General features: G+C 52.4%; 1 protein-coding gene across 7 annotated transcripts in view; it reads left to right on the forward strand.

Annotated features, from left to right (window-relative positions):
• OPCML (opioid binding protein/cell adhesion molecule like) overlaps positions 1-18,849 on the forward strand; it is a 325,783-nt gene extending 306,934 nt beyond the window's left edge. For all 7 annotated transcript variants that reach the window (XM_062619950.1, XM_062619949.1, XM_062619952.1 and 4 more), the window contains 5 exons: positions 10,926-11,051; positions 11,618-11,752; positions 11,830-11,950; positions 12,231-12,382; positions 15,799-18,849. In XM_062619950.1, coding sequence (XP_062475934.1) covers positions 10,926-11,051; positions 11,618-11,752; positions 11,830-11,950; positions 12,231-12,382; positions 15,799-15,899 — 635 coding nt within the window. In that variant the 3' untranslated portion in view covers positions 15,900-18,849. The remainder of the gene's footprint in view (positions 1-10,925; positions 11,052-11,617; positions 11,753-11,829; positions 11,951-12,230; positions 12,383-15,798) is intronic.
• Positions 18,850-19,222: the final 373 nt, after the last annotated feature.

The raw sequence follows: 19,222 nt of genomic DNA on the forward strand, positions 1-19,222 counted from the left end.
CTTTGGAGGTTGGTGTAGCAGATCCTGTTGGGTTGCAAAGCAGAGTTTCTCTGCTGGGCAGAATCTGGGTACCAGCAGCCCTGTAGTACTGTGGTGGATTCCACTCTGTATCCTTGTGGCTTTACATCAGCTCCCGGCTTTTGTCCGGCCTCTAGATTAATTTTTCAGAGTTAGTGTTAGTTCAGGTTAGATAAAGATAATGAAAGTTTCCTAATCCTCTTAAAGAAGATTTATCTGGCTGAGTAGAAAGCTCTCGGAATACAATAAAGCGTGTATAAAACCAGGACCTAATCTTGCCTTTAATTTCAAACAGCTGATGGGTATTGATTTAGCAATGAGCAAATCTGAAACATTTCTCAGCCTCGACATGTCTCTGAGAAGCTTCCCCCCCTCCTCGCATATGTATGTATTTATATATCCTTCTCATTTGGAAGAGGCAGGGTTTGATTTAGGCCACTCAGCCAAGGGATTTTCCTGCTTGGTCTCAGCAGGGATGTGCTGGAGAGCCCTGAGAGAGGGAACATTTGCTTTGGGAAGAAGTCTGCATCAGGGACTGTAGCGATAGGACAAGGGGTGATGGGTTCAAACTGAAACAGGGGAAGTTCAGGATGGAGATAAGGCAGAAGCTCTTCCCTGTGAGGGTGCTGAGGCGCTGGCACAGGGTGCCCAGAGAAGCTGTGGCTGCCCCATCCCTGGCAGTGTTCAAGGCCAGGTTGGACACAGGGGCTTGGAGCAAGCTGCTCTAGCGGAAGGGGTCCCTGCCTGTGGAACCAGATGAGCTTTAAGGCCCTTTCCAACCCAAACCAGGCTGGGATTGTATGATTCTAAGAGCAGAGCTCAGCTCTGCTGGGAGCATCCCCTTTCATTGGGCCTTTTCCTCCTTTTTGAGCTGCATGTGAGCAGTGTCTGTGAAGTTTAATCTGTTTATCCTGTCTGCTCTCTAAGCGTGCTAATCCGTCCTGTCAACACAGGGAAGTATCCGAGTGCTTTGCACCTCATGGAATCAGGTGAACTGGCAGCTCCCGCTCCCCTTGTCCCATTTTCAGAGCAGGGCTTGCCATGCAGGCACTTCCCAGGCTTGGATGAGTGAAGGCGAGGGATGCTTTGCATCCAGAGCATCTGTCTGGAGCTGAGACAGTCCTAGCTGTTCCTGGAAAGGTTCTTCCCTGCTGTGGGCATGTGGCACATCTTATAGAACAGCTTCTGTGCAGCAATGACTGTGGTTCTCAGCTGTGTTGCAGAGAGGAGCTGGGGTTCTGTGGTGATGCAGGTACAGGTCAAGTGCTCCGTGCTGAGAAGCTTCTCTGTTTCTCTTTTGATGCATTAAGATCAAGCCACAGGGTTTACTGAAGTGGGGCTGCTGTGAAAGTCCATCTGTAGGTACCACCTTGCTGTCCTGTAGATGGTGGTGGTGGCCCAAGCAGCAAATCCTTCCCTTCTCTGTCCCTGCTCCAGCCCCAGTGCAGTTCCTTGATGAATAAAACATGCCTTCTGACCAGTCAGCAACCGTGTTCAGGGCAGTTCATTTCTATTTGTGTTGTGCAAAACTCTAAGTTGGCTGGATGGACTATTGGCTCTTTGTGTTCAGTTGGGTTTTAATGGTGTTTCTGCCTCTCCCCCACCCAGCAACCCGGTGATAAATCTGCCACGGAGCTGCAGTCAACACGAAACGTGTCTCTTAGTGTTGCTATTAATACACCTCTTGGATTGGATCATAGCAACAGCTGTTAACAAGGGTTTATAAGAGTGTAGGTGGCCGGAAGCCAAAGGGGTTTGTTTTGTCTCCCTTTTCCTCCTTTTTCTCGGGGGCCACCTCGTGATGATGGGATGGAAGCTTTTAGGAACACACGTGATGTTTGTGGCTTGCCAGTGTGTTTGGGGGAGTTAGGCATACAGAGAGAACTGGCATTGAATCTCATGTAAGTAGAAGATCATAGAAGCATCGTAGAATCCCAGACTGGTTTGTGTTGGAAGAGACCTTAAAGCTCATCTAGTTCCAACATCCAGGGTCACCTAGACTAGAGCAGCTTGCTCCAAGCCCCTGTGTCCAACCTGGCCTTGAACACTGCCAGGGATGGGGCACTGTAGACCACAGGCAGGATAGACCCATGCCTCCTTGGTGTGCACTGTTTAAGGACTTTGGGTGTATTTTAGCCTGAAAAGTGGACTTCAGGGAGGATGTTTTGCTTAAAGCTGTGGCTTTTGTAGTCAATGTCCTCCTTGTAGTAGACACTGTAGGGAGGAGAGAGTATGTGCTGAAGTGGCATGGCATAGCATAGCTTTGCTTTGGGATCCACACAGCTCCCTGGGTGATGGAGCTTTCTGTGCTGAACACTGCAACACTCCATCCCTACCTGACAGTGGTCTTTGGTATCCCTCAGATGTCCTCTGCTGCTGCTTTACGTAGTGAAGCCTCCTTTGTGTGGCCTTAATCCTACTCACCATAGATTCCTCTTTAAAACCCCTCCTGGCTGTCAGCATTGTTACTTGGAGCTGCTGGTCGGTGCAATCCATTTTCCCATCCCAGTATTTGCTGCTTTCCTCATGCTGAGAGCCAGGATGGGTTTCAATGGACCGTGGCCTTTGTTTTCAGTAGGGAAGTTGTGGTCATGTGGATGGCTTTCCAAGTGCACCTAAGGATGCTCCCTAGGGCTGCCTCGTGTCACTTGTGGCATCCGTCACTTCTCAAAGCATCACTGATCCACCTGTAGCTCCTCACCAAGTGTCTCCAAAGCAAACTGATTCTTTCTTTCTGCCTTCTGATAACAACCAGCTCCTCAGGTCTCTGACAGGGCAAATCCCCCAGCCCTTGATGGCCCCACTGAGCTCTTCTCTGATGTAGACTGAGCTCTGGGCTCCTCTTGGCACCGCAGATTTCAGGATGGCTCCAGTTAAGCTCACTTTTATCCCGCTGCCTTTGGTATCCAGGCAAGAGCTGAGGCAGTGACACTTATTAAAACCTTACCAGGAGGCTGATGGGTGTGTGGTGAGCTGAGGAAACGCAGGGAGAGGCTCAGCTGCCTTAGGTTGTAGGAAAGAGCCAGTAATAGGCTGTAGGCATAGGAAGTGTTTATTAGAAAACATATTTTAACTGCTTGGTGTTTAAGACTTGGTGTGAGGAGGGGGTGTGTGGAGTACAGAAATAGCCTGGAGAAAGGAAAAGGGGAGAGAAGGGAATGCTTGCTAGGTAGGGACCTCCAGAACGGGCTTAGCTCCCTCCTCATTGGATACTTAAGCCCTTATCAACTGGTGTGGGGTTTTTTGATCTACCTAAGAAGTCTCTATCACAGAGGTAACAGTCTAAGATGACCATATCTAAGCATGATAGAGAGGACGGGCAGGCAATGTGATGCTGTTGGTAGATTCAGGTTGCTTTATGTCATGTGCTGGGCTGGCAGGATGCGGTATGGATGGGGAAGCAACTGCCCTCCATCCTGCTGGCTGCAGCAAGAGGGTGTCTCAGGAGGAATGCTGCTCCTTGCACCGAGGTCTCCAAAGGCTTAGGGCTCAGAGCAGGTCCTCTTGGCATTTTGGAACAAATGCACAGATGTTACTGAAAGGTGGCTGAGATCTTCAGTCAGGGTGACAAAGATGTGAGATTTCTCCCCTCTTGGCAATGGAAGTTGTCCTCAGTGGGGTGGCAAAGTGGCCAGTGATGTTTGGGCATGTGTGTATTCCTTTGCCTCTGGGTCTAGCCAAATGATTTGAAGCTACTTAGTCTGGAAAGGCGTCTTCCTTGGCATGTCTGTAGTGTTTATAGTCATGTTTTATGTCCTTCTCTGGGGACATCTGAGTGGGCATCACATCCCTGGACCATGCAGTGGTGCCATGCAAGGTGTCATCACACCAGCAGCTCACGGGGAAATGCTTTTCCTCCTGAGATGGAAGCAGAGTGGGATGTGGCATTCAGGCCCTTGCATGTGTTTGCAGGACCAGAAGCAGAGCTTGCTTCCACCCTGGAGCTGATGGTATCTTGTGAGAGCAGGAGAAAGGAGGCAGTGCTAGAGGCTTACCTGGAGGTCTGGATGCATTTCTTCAGCATCCCACTCTGTTTGGCTATTGTGAGCCTAAAAGGGTAAGAACAGGATGCTCAGGAGTATGGAAGGATATAAGTGGTAGTGCTGGACCTGAACCAGGGTGGTACAGGTTGAGGTTGTGGCTGTTTGGTGAGGAAAGGAGAAGAGCATGGCAGGGTTTGGATGCTTGTGCTGCCAAAGGGGGTGGCTGATGGCCACAAGTATCATCTAGCACAGATGGAAAGGAATCCTTGTGATAAGCGGTGTCCTGTCTTAGGATGGGAAAAGGGTCCAAAAGAGCAACCAGATCCATATGACACCATTCTTCCCTCATTGGAGCAGGAGAGGATGGGCCAGAAGGCAAAGGCAGGCAAATAAGGAAGGTGCAGCAGTGAATTTATAGCTGAAGGAAGACAAGAGAATATCTGGAAGGAATAGCAAAGATTGAAGGGAGAAGGAACTGGAGGGGGAATAAAGCCGAAGAGGATGAATAGAGAAGCTCAGAGAGTCATAGAACAAAAGGAAGAGAGAAGCAAATGTGCACATGCAGGAAAACAGTGAGCATCAAAAGGGGATAAATGAAAGAGTAATGAAGGAGTGAGGGCACAGGGAGCGGGAAGCAATGGAAAGGAAACAGCACGTCCTGCCTAGGTGGGAACAACCTTAAAGAGGACATGGACCTGAAATCCAGATGGGGCTGTGGAGGAGGGATGGGATGGGATGGGATGGGATGGGATGGGATGGGGAACACCCAGCAAGTCCTCGGCCTCCTGTTCTCGAGGCTTCTGAAAGTCAGGGAAAAGGATCCGGTGGGACATGCCATGGGATTGGGAGCTGCTGGAACAACAGTGGGGTGGTGGCTGATGAATTACTTCCAAAAGGGAACATGGGGAAGAGGGGGAGAGAACTGGAGATGTTGTTTCCCCATTCTATTGCACTCTGGCTTCCTAATTGTTCATAAAGATCCCAGGGGGTTGTTACACAGCGGGTAGAACATTGGGAGTTTGGGTTGATGGATTTCCCGGGCTCCATGTAAAAACCTGGAGCACAAGAGTGCATGGCAAGGAGTTGGGAGATGACCTAAGATAGGGTAGTCAATGCCCATGTTTCATTCCTGTGATGGCTTGCGTTTAGTCCCTGATGTGGATGGATTTTGCATCCCCCCTGGCTTTTAGATGCCTTTATGTTGAATTCCAGTGTGGGAGAGACGTGGTTGCTGAGGGAATAGCAGCCAGGCTGGCAAATCTTGTCTGCACAGCAGAGAGGATGTGTCTGAAATCTGTGTGTGACGATCCTGTCCCATCAAAGGAGCACAAAAAGTGGGTTTTGCTGGGGGAAGGCTGTGAAAAGGGAATGGCCTAGAGAAGGGGAAGGGGGGATCTTTTAGTGTGGAGAAGAGAAGGCTCAGGGGGGACCTGATCGCTCCCTACAACTGCCTGGCAGGAGGATGGAGCCAGGAAGGGTCTGGGCTCTGCTCCCAAGGAACAAGGGATGGGACAAGAGGAAACGGCCTCAAGCTGCACCAGGGCAGGTTTAGATGGAGCTGAGGAACAATTCCTGCCCCAAAGGGTGCTCAGGCATTGGAACAGGCTGCCCAGGGCAGGGCTGGAGTCACCATCCCTGCAAGTGTTCACACACCCTCAGTGCCATGGGTTAACGGTGGCTTTGGCAGTGCTGGGGAATGCTTGGAATCAATGATCTTGAAGGTCTCTTCCATCCTGGTTGGTTGTGTTTGTAAGCTCTTCCCTTGCAAACGAAGCACCCAAACTGTGTGTGAGGCAGTGTGTGTGTGGCACATAGCTTGCTTGCCTGGGACATTTTAAGTAAGTCATTCTGTTGAATGAGGCACTCAGCTTTGGATGAGCCTCTCAGATTGGGCTGTCATAGGAACAGGTTTGATGGGAGATGATCATCTTTGCTGCTGAGATGCAGCATTTTGTTCACGTTCCTCATGTCGCCTCCTTGCCCCCTAGGTGGGATGTGGGGGCACTTTGCATGCCTGCATTTCTTCTTTAAGGGCATCAGCCCCAAACAGGAGCTTGCAGCATCATTGGCACCTTTGTGCTGGTTTCTGTAGCTAGTGACTCCTTGTGCAATGACAGCTCCATCCCTCTTACACCAGGTAGGCTCATGCAGATCTGGAGGCACTGGGCACCATGATGTCTGTGGAGGCTATCACCTTTCCACTGGGTGCTCAAGATGGGACGTCCCCTTCTGTAGGCAGAGCAAGTCTCTGTGGGGACCTGTTCCTTGGGTAGAGGTGGGTGATTGGTTGTCGTCTGGTATTATGTAGAGCCTGTAGGTAGCCATGTGTCATTTCACCCTACTAAAGGTGTAGGAAGAAGTCTCATTTAATGGCCTAGGAGCCAAGGATGCGGAAGGAGGAATACAGGTTGCGTGTGTCAGCTGCAGTGCTCAGACAGGCTCTGCACTCTGAGGCGTCCATCAGGAATGATCTGGTGGCTAAATATAGTCCAGGGCTGCGGTGAGTGGCTCCAGTCGGGATCGATGTAAGGAGCAGCTGGGAGATGACTCAGCTCGCATGTGGTTGTGTGCATCAGCATCACATGGAATCAGTGGTCACGCAGTGATGCCTGCCGTGCTGGCTCTTCCCATGTGGTTTAGCAGGGAAAAGGGATTGCCAGTGACACGGGCTGGACCTGTGCTCTCGGCTGGGGTGGTGGTGGCTGTCCCTAAGCACGCACCGGGGTGTCTGCTAGAAGCACACGAGGCTCAAGCTCCCTGGTTGCTTTTGTCCCCATATGGGGAGGCTGTGGAGCACATGCAGAGCTTGTGCCCGCAGGAAGAGCATGGACTGGCTGGTTTGGGGAATGTCACAAGGATGACTTGTCTATTTGCAACCCCTGGTTTAGGAGGCAGGGGCAGGGATACTGTGTGCTCCGATGGAGAGCAAACCGCAGCCAGCAGTTCAGGTTTGGCGCGGTAAAGGAAGGAGATAAATCACAGGCTTATTGTTATTGAATTTAGTGGCATCGCTTTCACATTCCATTTCTCTCGCCGGCTTTCCAAGCAAACAAGAAATTACAGCACAAATGCATTCTTTTTGGCCCAGCAAACATTATGCATTAAGTTACTCGTGATTAATACCATGCAGGGTCAAGGAAATCCTCTGTGGGCTGCTCCCCGATTCCTTGGGATTTAATCTGTATTCAGTTTGCTTCTAGTCGCAGTCTTTTACAAGGAAGGCAGGAGTATGAATAAGGGGGGATAGGGACCTTGCTAATATCTTCTCTGGCTGCTTGTTAGTATGTTCCGCTGGTTCTTAGTATGTTTGTGTCTCATATATGTAGTGTGGAGAGTAACAAGTGATGGGACAAGAGGAAACAGCCTCAAACTGCACAAGGGGGGGTGAGATGGAGCTGAGGAGCAATTCCTTCCCCAAAGGGTGCTCAGGCATTGGAACAGGCTGCCCAGGGCACGGCTGGAGTCACTGACCCTGGGAGTGCTCCCAAACCATGTAGACAAGGCCCTCAGTGCCATGGGTTAGTGGTGACTTTGGCAGTGCTGGGGAATGGTTTGAGTTGATGATCTTAAAGGTCTGTTCTAACGTGGTTGATCCTATGAATCTATGGGTTACTGTCTTAAGTCACGGGTATTTGCTCTGTAGGGGATGCAGGGCAAGTAAATGTAAAGAAACAAAGTGAATCCAAGGAAAGCATGCTGTCAGTAGGGAAATGATAGGAACAGCATCCATAATGGTGCTGGTGGGCTGTGAGATATTAGTAGGGCTGTTCGTGGCCTTTGGTGGCCAGGAGAGCATTAGGACTGGCACCCAGCCCTGATCCCAACCGGACCCCATCTCAAGGCACAGCAGGATGGCAGGATGTGCTTGTCAGGGCAGATCTGTGCGTGCTTTGGCTGCACCCACCTCATGGTGTTTATGGGGCACAGCAGGTTGGTTTTAGCTGCACAGTCATGTTTGGTGCTGGATCTATCCCTCCTGCCAGCACTCGTGTCCTTGCATTTGCCTGGCTCCCATCCGCTCATCCCATGGGATTAAACCTGCTTAAAGGCAAAGCCAATGTGCCCTTGAGATGCCGTTGTCCTCAACAGCTTGGCTGGTAGGATCTATAGAAATGTAATCAAGGTCTTTAGATGTTCTTCTCCAAGTCCTGGTAACCTCATAGGCAACGATCGCTGTCGTGGCAGGGTATCAAGCCTCATCTGCCCACTGTGTCAGCATCCTTTGCTAAGGGAAGGGGGCTAGGGCTGATGAGTGTATTGATAGTGGTATTTTCCTGCTCAGGAGCAAAAGTATTTCTGTGCCTGGGAGGAGCAGAGGTTCACATCTGTGTCCAGAACGCTTGTTTCTGCGTGTCACTTTGTATGTGTGGTTTAGGAGTTAGGGGATGGGAAAGGGATGCTGACTGTGAGCTGGGAGAGGGCTGGGAAGCTCCAGCTTACACCCACCCCCCGCATGTGTGACCCCTTTTTCAGCCTGGGAGAGTAGCCCTGTCCTAAGGCTGTATTGCTGGAAGACAGACGGTGATGGTCCAGGGGGACAGCCTAGAGTGGGACAGTCCTGGCTGTGTTCTGAGCATGCAGCACCTCGAGTTTTCGAGTTGGTTTTAGTTGTCCTGGGCCACCTGCCTTCCTCTGGCAGGGTGCATGTATACCTAGTAAGGATGTGAGAAGAAGATAAGAAGATTCTCCGTCATCCATGGCTGGCACAGCCTTTCAGGTAGCGTGGAGTGTAGAGCAGGGTGTCACCCCACAGGGGTACCTAGGGGGGCACTCATAGCTGTGATTTTGCTGGTCCTGCATCACCCTCATCCTGCTCTAGAGCTTCTGTAAGTAATAGCACACATAAGACAGCCAGGCTGACTTGTGGCTCAGGGGTAGACATCCTGGGCTCCCACCAGCTGCTGTCCTTTAGGTCTAGCACTGCTTGTGAGGAGTGCTGGTTTGCAGGCTTGTGAGTGAGTGACAAGGGCCCAGTGGTGGGAGGGCTTTTATGGGATGACGTGGCTGGTTTTAGATGTTCCTGGTACCCGCTGAGGTGCTGTTACTGATAGAGCGAGGTGCAGGGAGGCTGGTAATAGGGGATAACGTCATCTCCTAGTCCCAGCGAGGAAGGGCCATCAGAGCTCATCGGAGTCAACTGGCACCACTCTGAGCGTTAACTACATTTTCCAGCAGTGCACACTTTTCATTTCCAGATTGCTGCTTCCCCCCCCATGAAGGACTTAAACAATCTTCCTTGCTATAACAGACCGTGTACTTCTGTATTCATGTGTCAAGGTATTGGGCAATTCACTGCCTTGCAGGGCACATCTAGCTGCAGAGACTGGTCTGTGGCTTGTCCCACTGAGGGAGGTGGTTGGGAAAGCAAATGTAGGGTGTTCTGGTTAAGGTTGGGATAGAGTTAACTTGCTTCGCAGTAGCTGGTACAGTGCTGTGCTTTGGATTTAGGCTGAGAATGATGCTGATGACACAGTGACGTTTTAGTTGTTGCTAAGTAAGTAGTACTTACCCTGATCTGAGGACTTCTCAGGCTCCTCCAGTGAGGAGAGGCACAAGAAGCTGGGAGGGAGCATTATCCCCTTTTAGCTTTATGTTCTGTCCCCATGCTTACTTCCCTTAGCATTATTATTATAGAATACATTATGATGTATTTTATATACATTGTCTATTTTATATTTTAGACTGTTAAGTTCTGGGCCCCTCACTGCAAGGGAGGCATTGAGGTGCTGGAGTGGGGCCAGAGAAGGGCAATGGAGCACAAGTGTGATGGGGAAAGGCTGAGGAAAGAAGGCTCATGGGGACCTGATCGCTCCCTACAACTGCCTGACAGGAGGATGGAGCCAGGTCTGCTCCCAAGGAACAAGGGATGGGACAAGAGGAAATGGCCTCAAGCTGCACCAGGGCAGGTTTAGATGGAGCTGAGGAACAATTCCTGCCCCAAAGGGTGCTCAGGCATTGGAACAGGCTGCCCAGGGCAGGGCTGCAGTCACTGTCCCTGCACGTGTTCACACACCATGTAGACAAGGCCCTCAGTGACCTGGGTTAGTGGCAGTAGACTTGGTCTTAAGGTCTTTTCCAACCTGGTTGATCCTGTGATTCTACGATTGTACTGGAGTTATAAATGCTCTTCTTATCTCAAGTTGTGGGTATTACACTCCTATGATTCTCCTCCCCATCCGACTTGGAAAGGGGGAAAAAGAGGGATGAGTGAGTTGCTGCATTGTACTTAGTTGTTGGCTGGATTAAAACAGCAACAGGGGACCCCTGATGTCCCTTTCCAGGCAGTGTCTGTATCGGCTGTGATAGATTTCTGACTCTTCCCACTGGGAGCACCCTTGTTTCAAGGGTCAGGTATGTGATGCTGTGTGACCTCGGGTCTGCTTACCTTGTATGCTTTAGGAATGGGACTGGGACAGTATTCCTGGTGTTGCAGAAGCAGTGTCAGGGCTCAGTCACTCCAAGGGAGCTGTGTCTGACTGCCCGGAGAGCTGGGAAGCGGCGTCAGGGAATGGGCTTTAATTGCTTTTTGCCAGGGCCTGGGTTATTTATGGATGTGCAGATTGCCAAGTTATTTATTAGATGGAGTATCTGGGGATAGAGTCCTATAAATCACCATGGATGGTATTGAAGGGAGCAGACGCTCAGTAATTTAAACAGCTTTCTTTAATAAACATGCTAAAAGATGAGGCTTGTTGCAGGATGTAAGAAGAGCTGGATATTGGGCTCTTGGATGTGTGTGTCTGGGGAGAAAACCAGTGTATCTGGTCCCCACTGAGCACTGGGGACCCCTCCGTGCTGGACTCCGGTCTCATACACTGCGTTGGTGACTGGACAGGGCAATGGGGTGGATGCAGCCAGCTGGTGATGGGGGTAGGTCTCGCTGGTGTGTTTGACAGCGGGTTTGCTCCTGCTTGTGTCTTGCAGTTCCCCCCCAGATTGTGAACATCTCATCAGACATCACTGTTAATGAGGGCAGCAGCGTCACCCTCATGTGCCTGGCTTTTGGGAGACCAGAGCCCACCGTCACGTGGAGACACCTCTCCGGGAAAGGTGAGACCATGCTCAGGGTTCTGAGGAAGGATCTCACATGGGAGAGATGGGGATTACAGGGATGCCAAAGGACTCTTCATCAGGGACTGTAGTGCTAGGACAAGGGGTGATGGGTTCAAACAGAAACGGGGGAAGTTCAGGTTAGATATAAGGAAGAAGTTCTTCCCTGTAAGGGTGGTGAGGCCCTGGAATAGGGTGCCCAAAGAATTGCTGAATGCTCCATCCCTGGCAGTGTTCAAGGCCAGGTTGGACAAAGCCTTGGGTGACATGTTCTAGTGGAAGGTGTCCCTGCCCATTGCAGAGGGTTGGAACTGGATGAGCTGAAGGTCCTTTCCAACCCAAACCAGTCTGTGATTCTATGGTTTTATGTCCCTGTAGAGGTGGCCAAAGGCAGTGCAAAGATTTCTGTTGCAGAGGGTAGAGACGCTGTGCCTAGGTATGGGTTGAAGATGTCCCAACCTTCCTGGGTGGATGAGAGACCAGACTGGGGGCTGTCAGAAGAGGGCAGGTCTATGGGTGAGATCCCAGCACTGGTGACAGTGTGATCTGTTTGGCCCATCTCCCAGGGCAGGGTTTTGTCAGCGAGGATGAGTACCTGGAGATCACGGGCATCACTCGGGAGCAGTCCGGGGAGTATGAATGCAGCGCCGTCAATGACGTGGCTGTTCCCGATGTGCGGAAAGTTAAAGTCACCGTCAACTGTGAGTTCAAGGGCCGGGGGAACGGTGGTGGGTGGTGGGATCGTGGCACAGGGTGACATGGCATGGGATCTCCACAGACCCACCGTTCATCTCCAATGCCAAGAACACGGGCGCCTCGGTGGGCCAGAAGGGCATCCTGCAGTGCGAGGCCTCGGCTGTCCCCGTGGCAGAGTTTCAGTGGTTCAAGGAGGACACTAGGTGAGAGCTAAGGTGTATGGAGGCAGAGTGGGTTCAACACATTGTGCTGGGTCTAAGTGGGTTGTTTCTTCCAGAGGCAACGGTGGTGGCTGATAGGGTTGATGTGGGACGCGTAGCTTATGCAGGGAGACGGGTTAGGGGATGGAGCGCTTGTCAGGGCTTGTATTGGTGGGATGAGGGAAGTCTGGAGGGGGAATGTGTGGGACTTAGCTGGTGGGAAGGGCAAGAAGCATGGCGTGTTGCACTCGAAGTATCATCAGTGTGGCTTTGAACCCTGCAGGTTAGCCAATGGACTGGAGGGTGTGCGGATCGAGAGCAAGGGACGCCTGTCCACGCTGACCTTCTTCAACGTCTCAGAGAAGGACTATGGCAACTACACGTGTGTGGCCACAAACAAGCTGGGCAACACCAATGCCAGCATCATCCTCTATGGTAGGTACCCTGGTTTTGTTTGCAGCAAGGTGTAAGGAGGAGGAGGAGGAAGAAGGAGAAGAGGAGGAGGAAGAAGAAGAGGAGGAGGAGGACGAAGAGGAGGAGGATGTGTGGCCGGCGATGAAAGGGAGTGGGTTTTATGAAACAATGCCATCCCATCGAGGTGCCAAATGGCATCAGCTCTGAGCGCAAGGATACATCAGAGGATGGTGAGGAGACCTGCACTGGCTCATGCAGGAGGGCACTGCTTAGCAGTGCTTGGTGGTGGTCATGGTGGGTGTTTAGGGTGGAGAGACAGGACATCATTGGAACACAGGCACAAGGAGAAGGCCCCAACAGGTAAGGGCACACTCTGGGGACACAGTGAAGGGTATTTGCAGGTTGTCCCCTTGGCAAGGATGCAGGCAGTTGTTAAGGGGCACAGGTAGTGGCAGATTGGGAAGTGTAGGTGTCAAGCTGGGTATCATAGGTGGCACTTGAGGTAGTATAGGTGGCACTTTGGCTAGCATAGGTATCAGGTTGGGAAGCATAATTGTTAGGTTGTACAACATCAGTGTTAGGTTGGGATTTAGGGGTCACTTTGGGTAGTGTTAGATTGGCACTTTGGGTAGCACAGGTGTTAGTTTGGGTAGCGTAGGTGGCACTTCAGGAACCATAAGTGTTAGGCTGGGTATCTAGGTGGCACTTTGGGTACTGTAGGTGTTAGGTTGGGTAGTGTAGGTGGCACTTTCAAAACCATAGGTGTTAGGCTGGGTAGAGTATGTGGCACTTTATGTAGTGTAGGTGTTAGGCTGGGTAGCATACTTGGCAATTTTAGGTTGGATATCATAGGTGTGAGGTTGGATACTGCAGGTGGCACTTTGGGAGCCATAGTTGTTAGGCTGGGTAGCATAGGTGGCACTTTGGGAACCATACGTGTTTGTGTGGCACTTCTTTAGGTAGTGTGAGCGTTAGGTTGGGTAGCATAGGTAGCAGCTGGGGAACCATAGGTGTTAGGTTGAGTAGAGTATGTGGCACTTTAAGTAGTGTAGGTGTTAGGCTGGGTACATTAGGTTGGGTAGTGCTGGTGGCACTTGGGATAGTACAGGTATTAGGTTGGGTGTTGTAAGTGGCACATAGGGTAGTGGAGGTTTGGTAGTATAGGTGGCACTTGAGGTAGCACAGGTGGCACTCTGGGTGTGCTCATGCAGCTGACTCGGGGTTAGCACAGCTTTATTAGACTGGTGACATCAGTGTAGTGGGTTGTGAATAGAGGCAGGGGAAATGGGGTGGGGGGATAGGGAGCAGAGGGACCCCCCTACCCTGCACTCTGTCAGCTGGCACCAGGCACCATAAATAATCCCATCCCACATGGGACCTCTTATAAGAAGGGAAGGGAGGGGGAGCAGAGGGACACCCCTGCACTATGTCAATTGGCACCAGGCACCATAATCCCATCCCAGAGGAGACTTCTTATCATAGGAAGGGTAGGTGTAGGAAAAGCTAACTCCCAAGGGATATGGGGAGGGAAGGAGTTAGTTGATGGCTCTAAGCCCTCCCTAACCCCCCCAAGCCCTCCATCCCCTCCCCTAACCCTTTCCGTCCCCCCAACCCCTTCCTTCCCCTCTGGAAGGAAGGGGCTAGGGGGAGAGAGGGGGTTCTTATACCTGTCCAGAGTCCATCCCAAATGTTGTGTCCCTTCTGGAAACGCAGCTCTCGTCGCCGACCATCCCAGGGTGCCCGACCTGCAAAGAAGAGCACCCACTGCCACCATCATCTCTTCATGTGTTGGTTGTTGGCCACCTTTCCTACCCACCACCAGGCCCATCTGCTTCGTCCAGTCCTGATGGTTGCATGGTCTCCTCCATCATTACGTCCTCCATCGTTGTCTCCACCACAAAGATGTGGTTCTGTGCTGTGGATTGAGAGCTGCTCGCAGGTGATACCTGAGATGTCCTAAAAGAAAAAGTCCTACCTATCCAGATAGTCCTCCTAACTCCCTCTACAACAACTCACCAGTGCCTACATCTCAGCCAGAGGATTCATAGTGACTCCTGCTAGGATGTCACCTTTTGTTTCGCTTGGTCTTCACTGGATTTCCTCATACTTCCTTATGTTCTGGGTCTGGAACCTCCTTCTCTGGCTGTCCATCCATTTCTGTCCATGTGGGCCAAGCTGCCTGGGGAAAAACCCCTCTACTCTATCTGTCTACCAAGCTTCCTCACCACACTCTTCAGCTTGGTGGCATGCCTAGCCCTACACCATGGCCATGTTCCAACCTTATATTTGTCCTTCATCATCTCCTCCTGCCTCTCCATGCCATGTGGAGCATGGGCAGACCTGTGCCTGGTCTCTCCTCCAGGCCTTTGCTTCCCTGGCTCTTCCCAACTGGCACCCACATGCACCCACCTACCCAAATCCTTCCCAAATAAGAGCCTTCATCCTATGAGATTCAACAGACCTCCATTCCACACACAGACCTCAATGGCTGCATCATCTTTGTCCTCCTCTTCCTCCTTGCCTGCTTCCTAAGAACCCCTTCACACCATGACATCAAAACATTGCCATGCACCTGACAGTCCACATGTCTGGCCAATGCCATCTCCAACTCATGCTCAGCACCAAAGGCTGATGCCTTTAGTGCTGAGAATGAGTTGGCCCACTTCCAAGCACCTCTGAAATGGCATCTGATTGCTCTTCTTCCTCACTGCTGCCACCACTATCTGTCTGTCCTGGCTTCTGCTGGGGTTAAACCACGATGTTGTCCTAGACATGTGTCTGATAGGAAGAAACCCCACATCAACCCCCTGTGATTGCCCTGGCAACGCCAACTGGTCTCCACGAGGCTAACTCAAATATTGTCCCTTCCCATTCCATGTCAAAGCTTAACCCATGGCAAACAGCTTGCAAGTGTTACACCTCACCAACTAACTCTGCCGTCCAGGACCAAAAGACCTCCAAATATAGCCTGTGAACCCCTTAACATCCCCAGCCACAGGGGGTCCATCCTACCCACCCCAAGACTCAAGTCCAGAATGGCCAAGAGCACTCAAACCAAGAGACAACAGCACACTTCTTTCCTCACCCTTGTGCTCCTGGCTATAGACTTGCCTGCACAGCCACACTCCAAATAACCGATGTCCTCTGCCACCTTCTCATGCCTATGGGGCCTCACCAAGCACCTTCCTCCTCCTCCAACAAAGACAACGCCTCCTCTAAACATCCCTCAAGCTCTTTGCCTACCTCCCCAACACCACCACCAGCAACGCTCGCCGAACAATGCATAAACTAACCTCCCTAAGAGTGGGGAATGCAACACCCCAGGAACACCCAGCGCATGGGGTGTGGGATATGAAGGACACTGATGAGGTGGGTCACTCGTGGTCACCTGCACTGCCCTTAATGCTCGCCTTTGTCTTCTTGTCTCCCCTGCACAGGCCCCGGAGCGGTGCACGACGGCGGCAACGCGGCGTCCCGGGCGGGCGCCGGGCTCTGCCTTTGGGCCACCCTCCTCGCTCGTCTCCTCCTCGACTTTTGATAAGGGAGCGGAGGGTCCCGGGAGGCCCCCGCTGCCCCCCACGGCACCCGGGGACTCCTCTCCATGGGGCGGGCGATGCGCCAGAGGATGGGCGCTGAGCAGCCGGGGATGGGCCCGTCTCGGTGCCCTTCTCGCCGCCGGTTATGCTGTACAGACCCCACCACGTGCCACCAGACTGTCACCCACCGATGTCACCCCAGGGACGTGGTCCGGCACAGACGGGGCTCCCCACAGGCACGGAGCTGTCGCCAGGGATATCCATCTCGTTGTTTCACTAAGCCACCTATGCCCGAAAAGACCCCAAGGGCTGAAGCCCCATGGCTCTGCCTTCAGCCCTCTTGGTCCTGAATGTCACTTCTCGCTGCCAAAGCTCCTCCCTAAGCGCCCTCAGTGGCTCCTTCCAAGGGGCTCAGCCCACACAACCAGGGTCAAACCCCTCACATTAGTCCTTCTCCCAGCTACCATCTTCCTTACCCAAAGCACCATCGCATTCCTGAGGGCAGGAGCCTGGTCACCCAGGGATGTGAGCCCTGAGGACTGCCACCAGCCCTCCTGGGGACCTCCTGCTCACCAGATCGGGCAGCCAGGCTGCCACCCCTCTTTGCTCCAGACCCCTGTCCACTCCTCTGCTGCCCTCCCAATGTCAGGGCCTGCCCCATGGCTCTCGTCCTCATGTGCTGCCAGCACTTAGAACCATGGAATCAACCAGGTTGGGAAAGACCTTTGAGATCATTAAGTCCAACCTTTTTCCCAGCACTGCCAAGGCCACCACTAACCCATGGCACTGAGGGCCTCGGCTACATGGTTTGGAACCACTTCCAGGGATGGTGACTCCAGCCCTGCCCTGGGCAGCCTGTTCCAATGCCTGAGCACCCTTTGGGGAAGGAATTGTTCCTCAGCTCCATCTAAACCTCTTGAGGCCGTTTCCTCTTGTCCTATCCCTTGTTCCTTGGGAGAAGAGACAATTCCCCACTTCACTAAAACCTCCTTTCAAGCAGTTGGGGAGGTTCCTCCAGGCGTGTTTTCCCAAGCACTTTCCAACCTGCCCATCAAAAGCACAACACCACCACATTGGGCAGAGGCACTAAACGACACAGCAAAACACCAGGTCCTGACACTGGCACCCAGAGGGGATGCGACCACTCTTCACCTCCCTGTTCTCCCATGGTGGCCTCTCCTACCATTTGGCCAAGTATCTCTGCTCTTTGAGGGGTGGAAAACACATGGGTGCACACTCTGAGCCGTAACATCCACATTCTGCCTTTTCTCACACACACCACGTGCCCCTGCCTGAAGAAAGTCCATCTAATGCACTTGACCCTATGGAGGAGGCTCTGGCTCCATCACTTGCTGCAGGGACAAGGACAGCTCTCACGCCCTGAGCTTGCTACTTGCCAATCCCTGCTGCTGCTACATGCCTTGGACACCAAAATGGATGCAACCAGACTCTACCCTCTGCTTTCTCCCCTGCTACCCGTGATGATGGCCCCATAACCTCCCTCCCTACTGAATCACAGCCCCAACAGCATCCTGCACCACAGTCCTGTATGTGGTGGCAGCCCTGAGCCTTCCCAATGCCCCGTGTCCACCTGGGAATGCACCAGGGATAGACCCTCCTGTCCTGCCTCTGCACAGTCACCTACAATGCCAGACCCTATGCCTGGACACAGAGCTTCAGCTCTATAACACAGCGAGCAAGCACACAAAGCATCCAAGTCCTGCCCTATGCCTCCCCATACCTTGTCCCTTCCTTCTCCTTCCATAAGTGACATGGCTTAAGAGCAATGACCATGCACACGCTGCCTTTCCCATGCAAACTTTGCTGCTACCACAACCTCCTTGCTCTGCCATCCTACTGGAGAAAGCTGGGGCTGATGGTCCTCAACGCACAAGACCATAGAATCAACCAGGTTGGAAAAGACCTTTAAGATCATCAAGTCCAACCATTACCCCAGGACTGCCAAGACCACCACTAAACCATGTCATTGAGGGCTACACCCTCTAGCCAGAAGCCACCATGGGCCACCTCTCCATCCGTTATGCAGCCCCACAAGCACAGGACCTACACAAAAAGAAAGCAACAACTACAACATCTCAGTGGATGGTCCTGCCTCCACACCCTGGATGTTCAACATGTACCATGGCTGACTGCTAAAACCAACGCTGCCCGATGCGCTGGCTTACCTGATGGATGAGGATCCAGCACAGGGCTGACCTGGAGAGTCCATGTCCTGCAGTCCCTGTGGTCCTGCTCCTCTTCTCCAGCAGTGAGCTGGGTCCTAGCACATGGCCCTGGGTGGCACCATCTTCAGCCAGCACGGCGACAAGCACATCCTTCTCATGTGCCAGCTCCAAAAATCCCCTTGGGCGCAGGAGATACCTTGCCCCAGCACCTCCACCAGTCCACACCACCCTGTGACGGCCCCTCACCACCTCTCCGTGCCCCTTCCCGACCAGCCCCATATGTCCCTGTCCCCACAGTAAACGCTGACATAGCCCCAGATGCACAAGGGCAGTGGCATATTGGAGGTGACGACGAGACACCATGATGCCAAGCGGACCTGGCGCCGGGGCCACCCCATGCCCAGTCCTCCTCCTCCTCCTCCCTGGGTTGGGGTTCCCCCATCCTCTGCCTTGGATGGTGGTTGACATTCCCGTGCCATGTAACGTGCCATTGTGAGGAACGTGTTGGCTCTTGGAGGCCGGCTCTCCCCGTTGGGACGCTCGGGGGGGTGGCCGGGCACCCGGGATGGGGGGAATGTGGCTCCCGGGTCTCTCCGGCTGATGGCCGTGATGGCCAGTCTTGAGTTTCCGTCATTGTATTCCAAGGGTGGCTCTACTACCTGAGATTTGTGCATGTTACATTGTAGTTGTAACCTTTTCTAATTCGGCAAGAATAAGAGATGGTTGTGATTGTGCAGTGTATCAATAAAGTTTGACCAACTTTGTACCTTCGGGGCTTTGCTTCATGGACCCCATAAACACCATGATGGATGCTTTGACCTCCCCCATCCCAACCAGGGGCTGTTCAAGTGTCCCTCATCCCATGTGTCTCCTCTGGGGCCCACACGTACCTGTTGATGGAGACCCTGCAGGGTAAAGACCAGCTTTGCTCTTATGGCTCACCTAAGTTCTGCAGAAGCTGCTCAGTTGGGAGCTTCCTTTGAGCAGTTCCTGGCATCTTCTCCATTGTCTCTTAACAAGACCTGCTCCAAAAACTAAACCTACCCACAAAGTCTCTGTGGACAACACACTCCTAAGGGTGGTTTGCTCCCATTGGGATCTGACGGTGTGTGACATGGACAAAAAGTCTTCATCAAAGG

The sequence above is a fragment of the Pezoporus occidentalis genome, unplaced genomic scaffold (assembly GCF_034315485.1).
Source record: "Pezoporus occidentalis ecotype Australia unplaced genomic scaffold, CSIRO_AGI_Poc_V1 ctg216, whole genome shotgun sequence".
NCBI classification, from domain to species: Eukaryota; Metazoa; Chordata; class Aves; order Psittaciformes; family Psittacidae; genus Pezoporus; species Pezoporus occidentalis.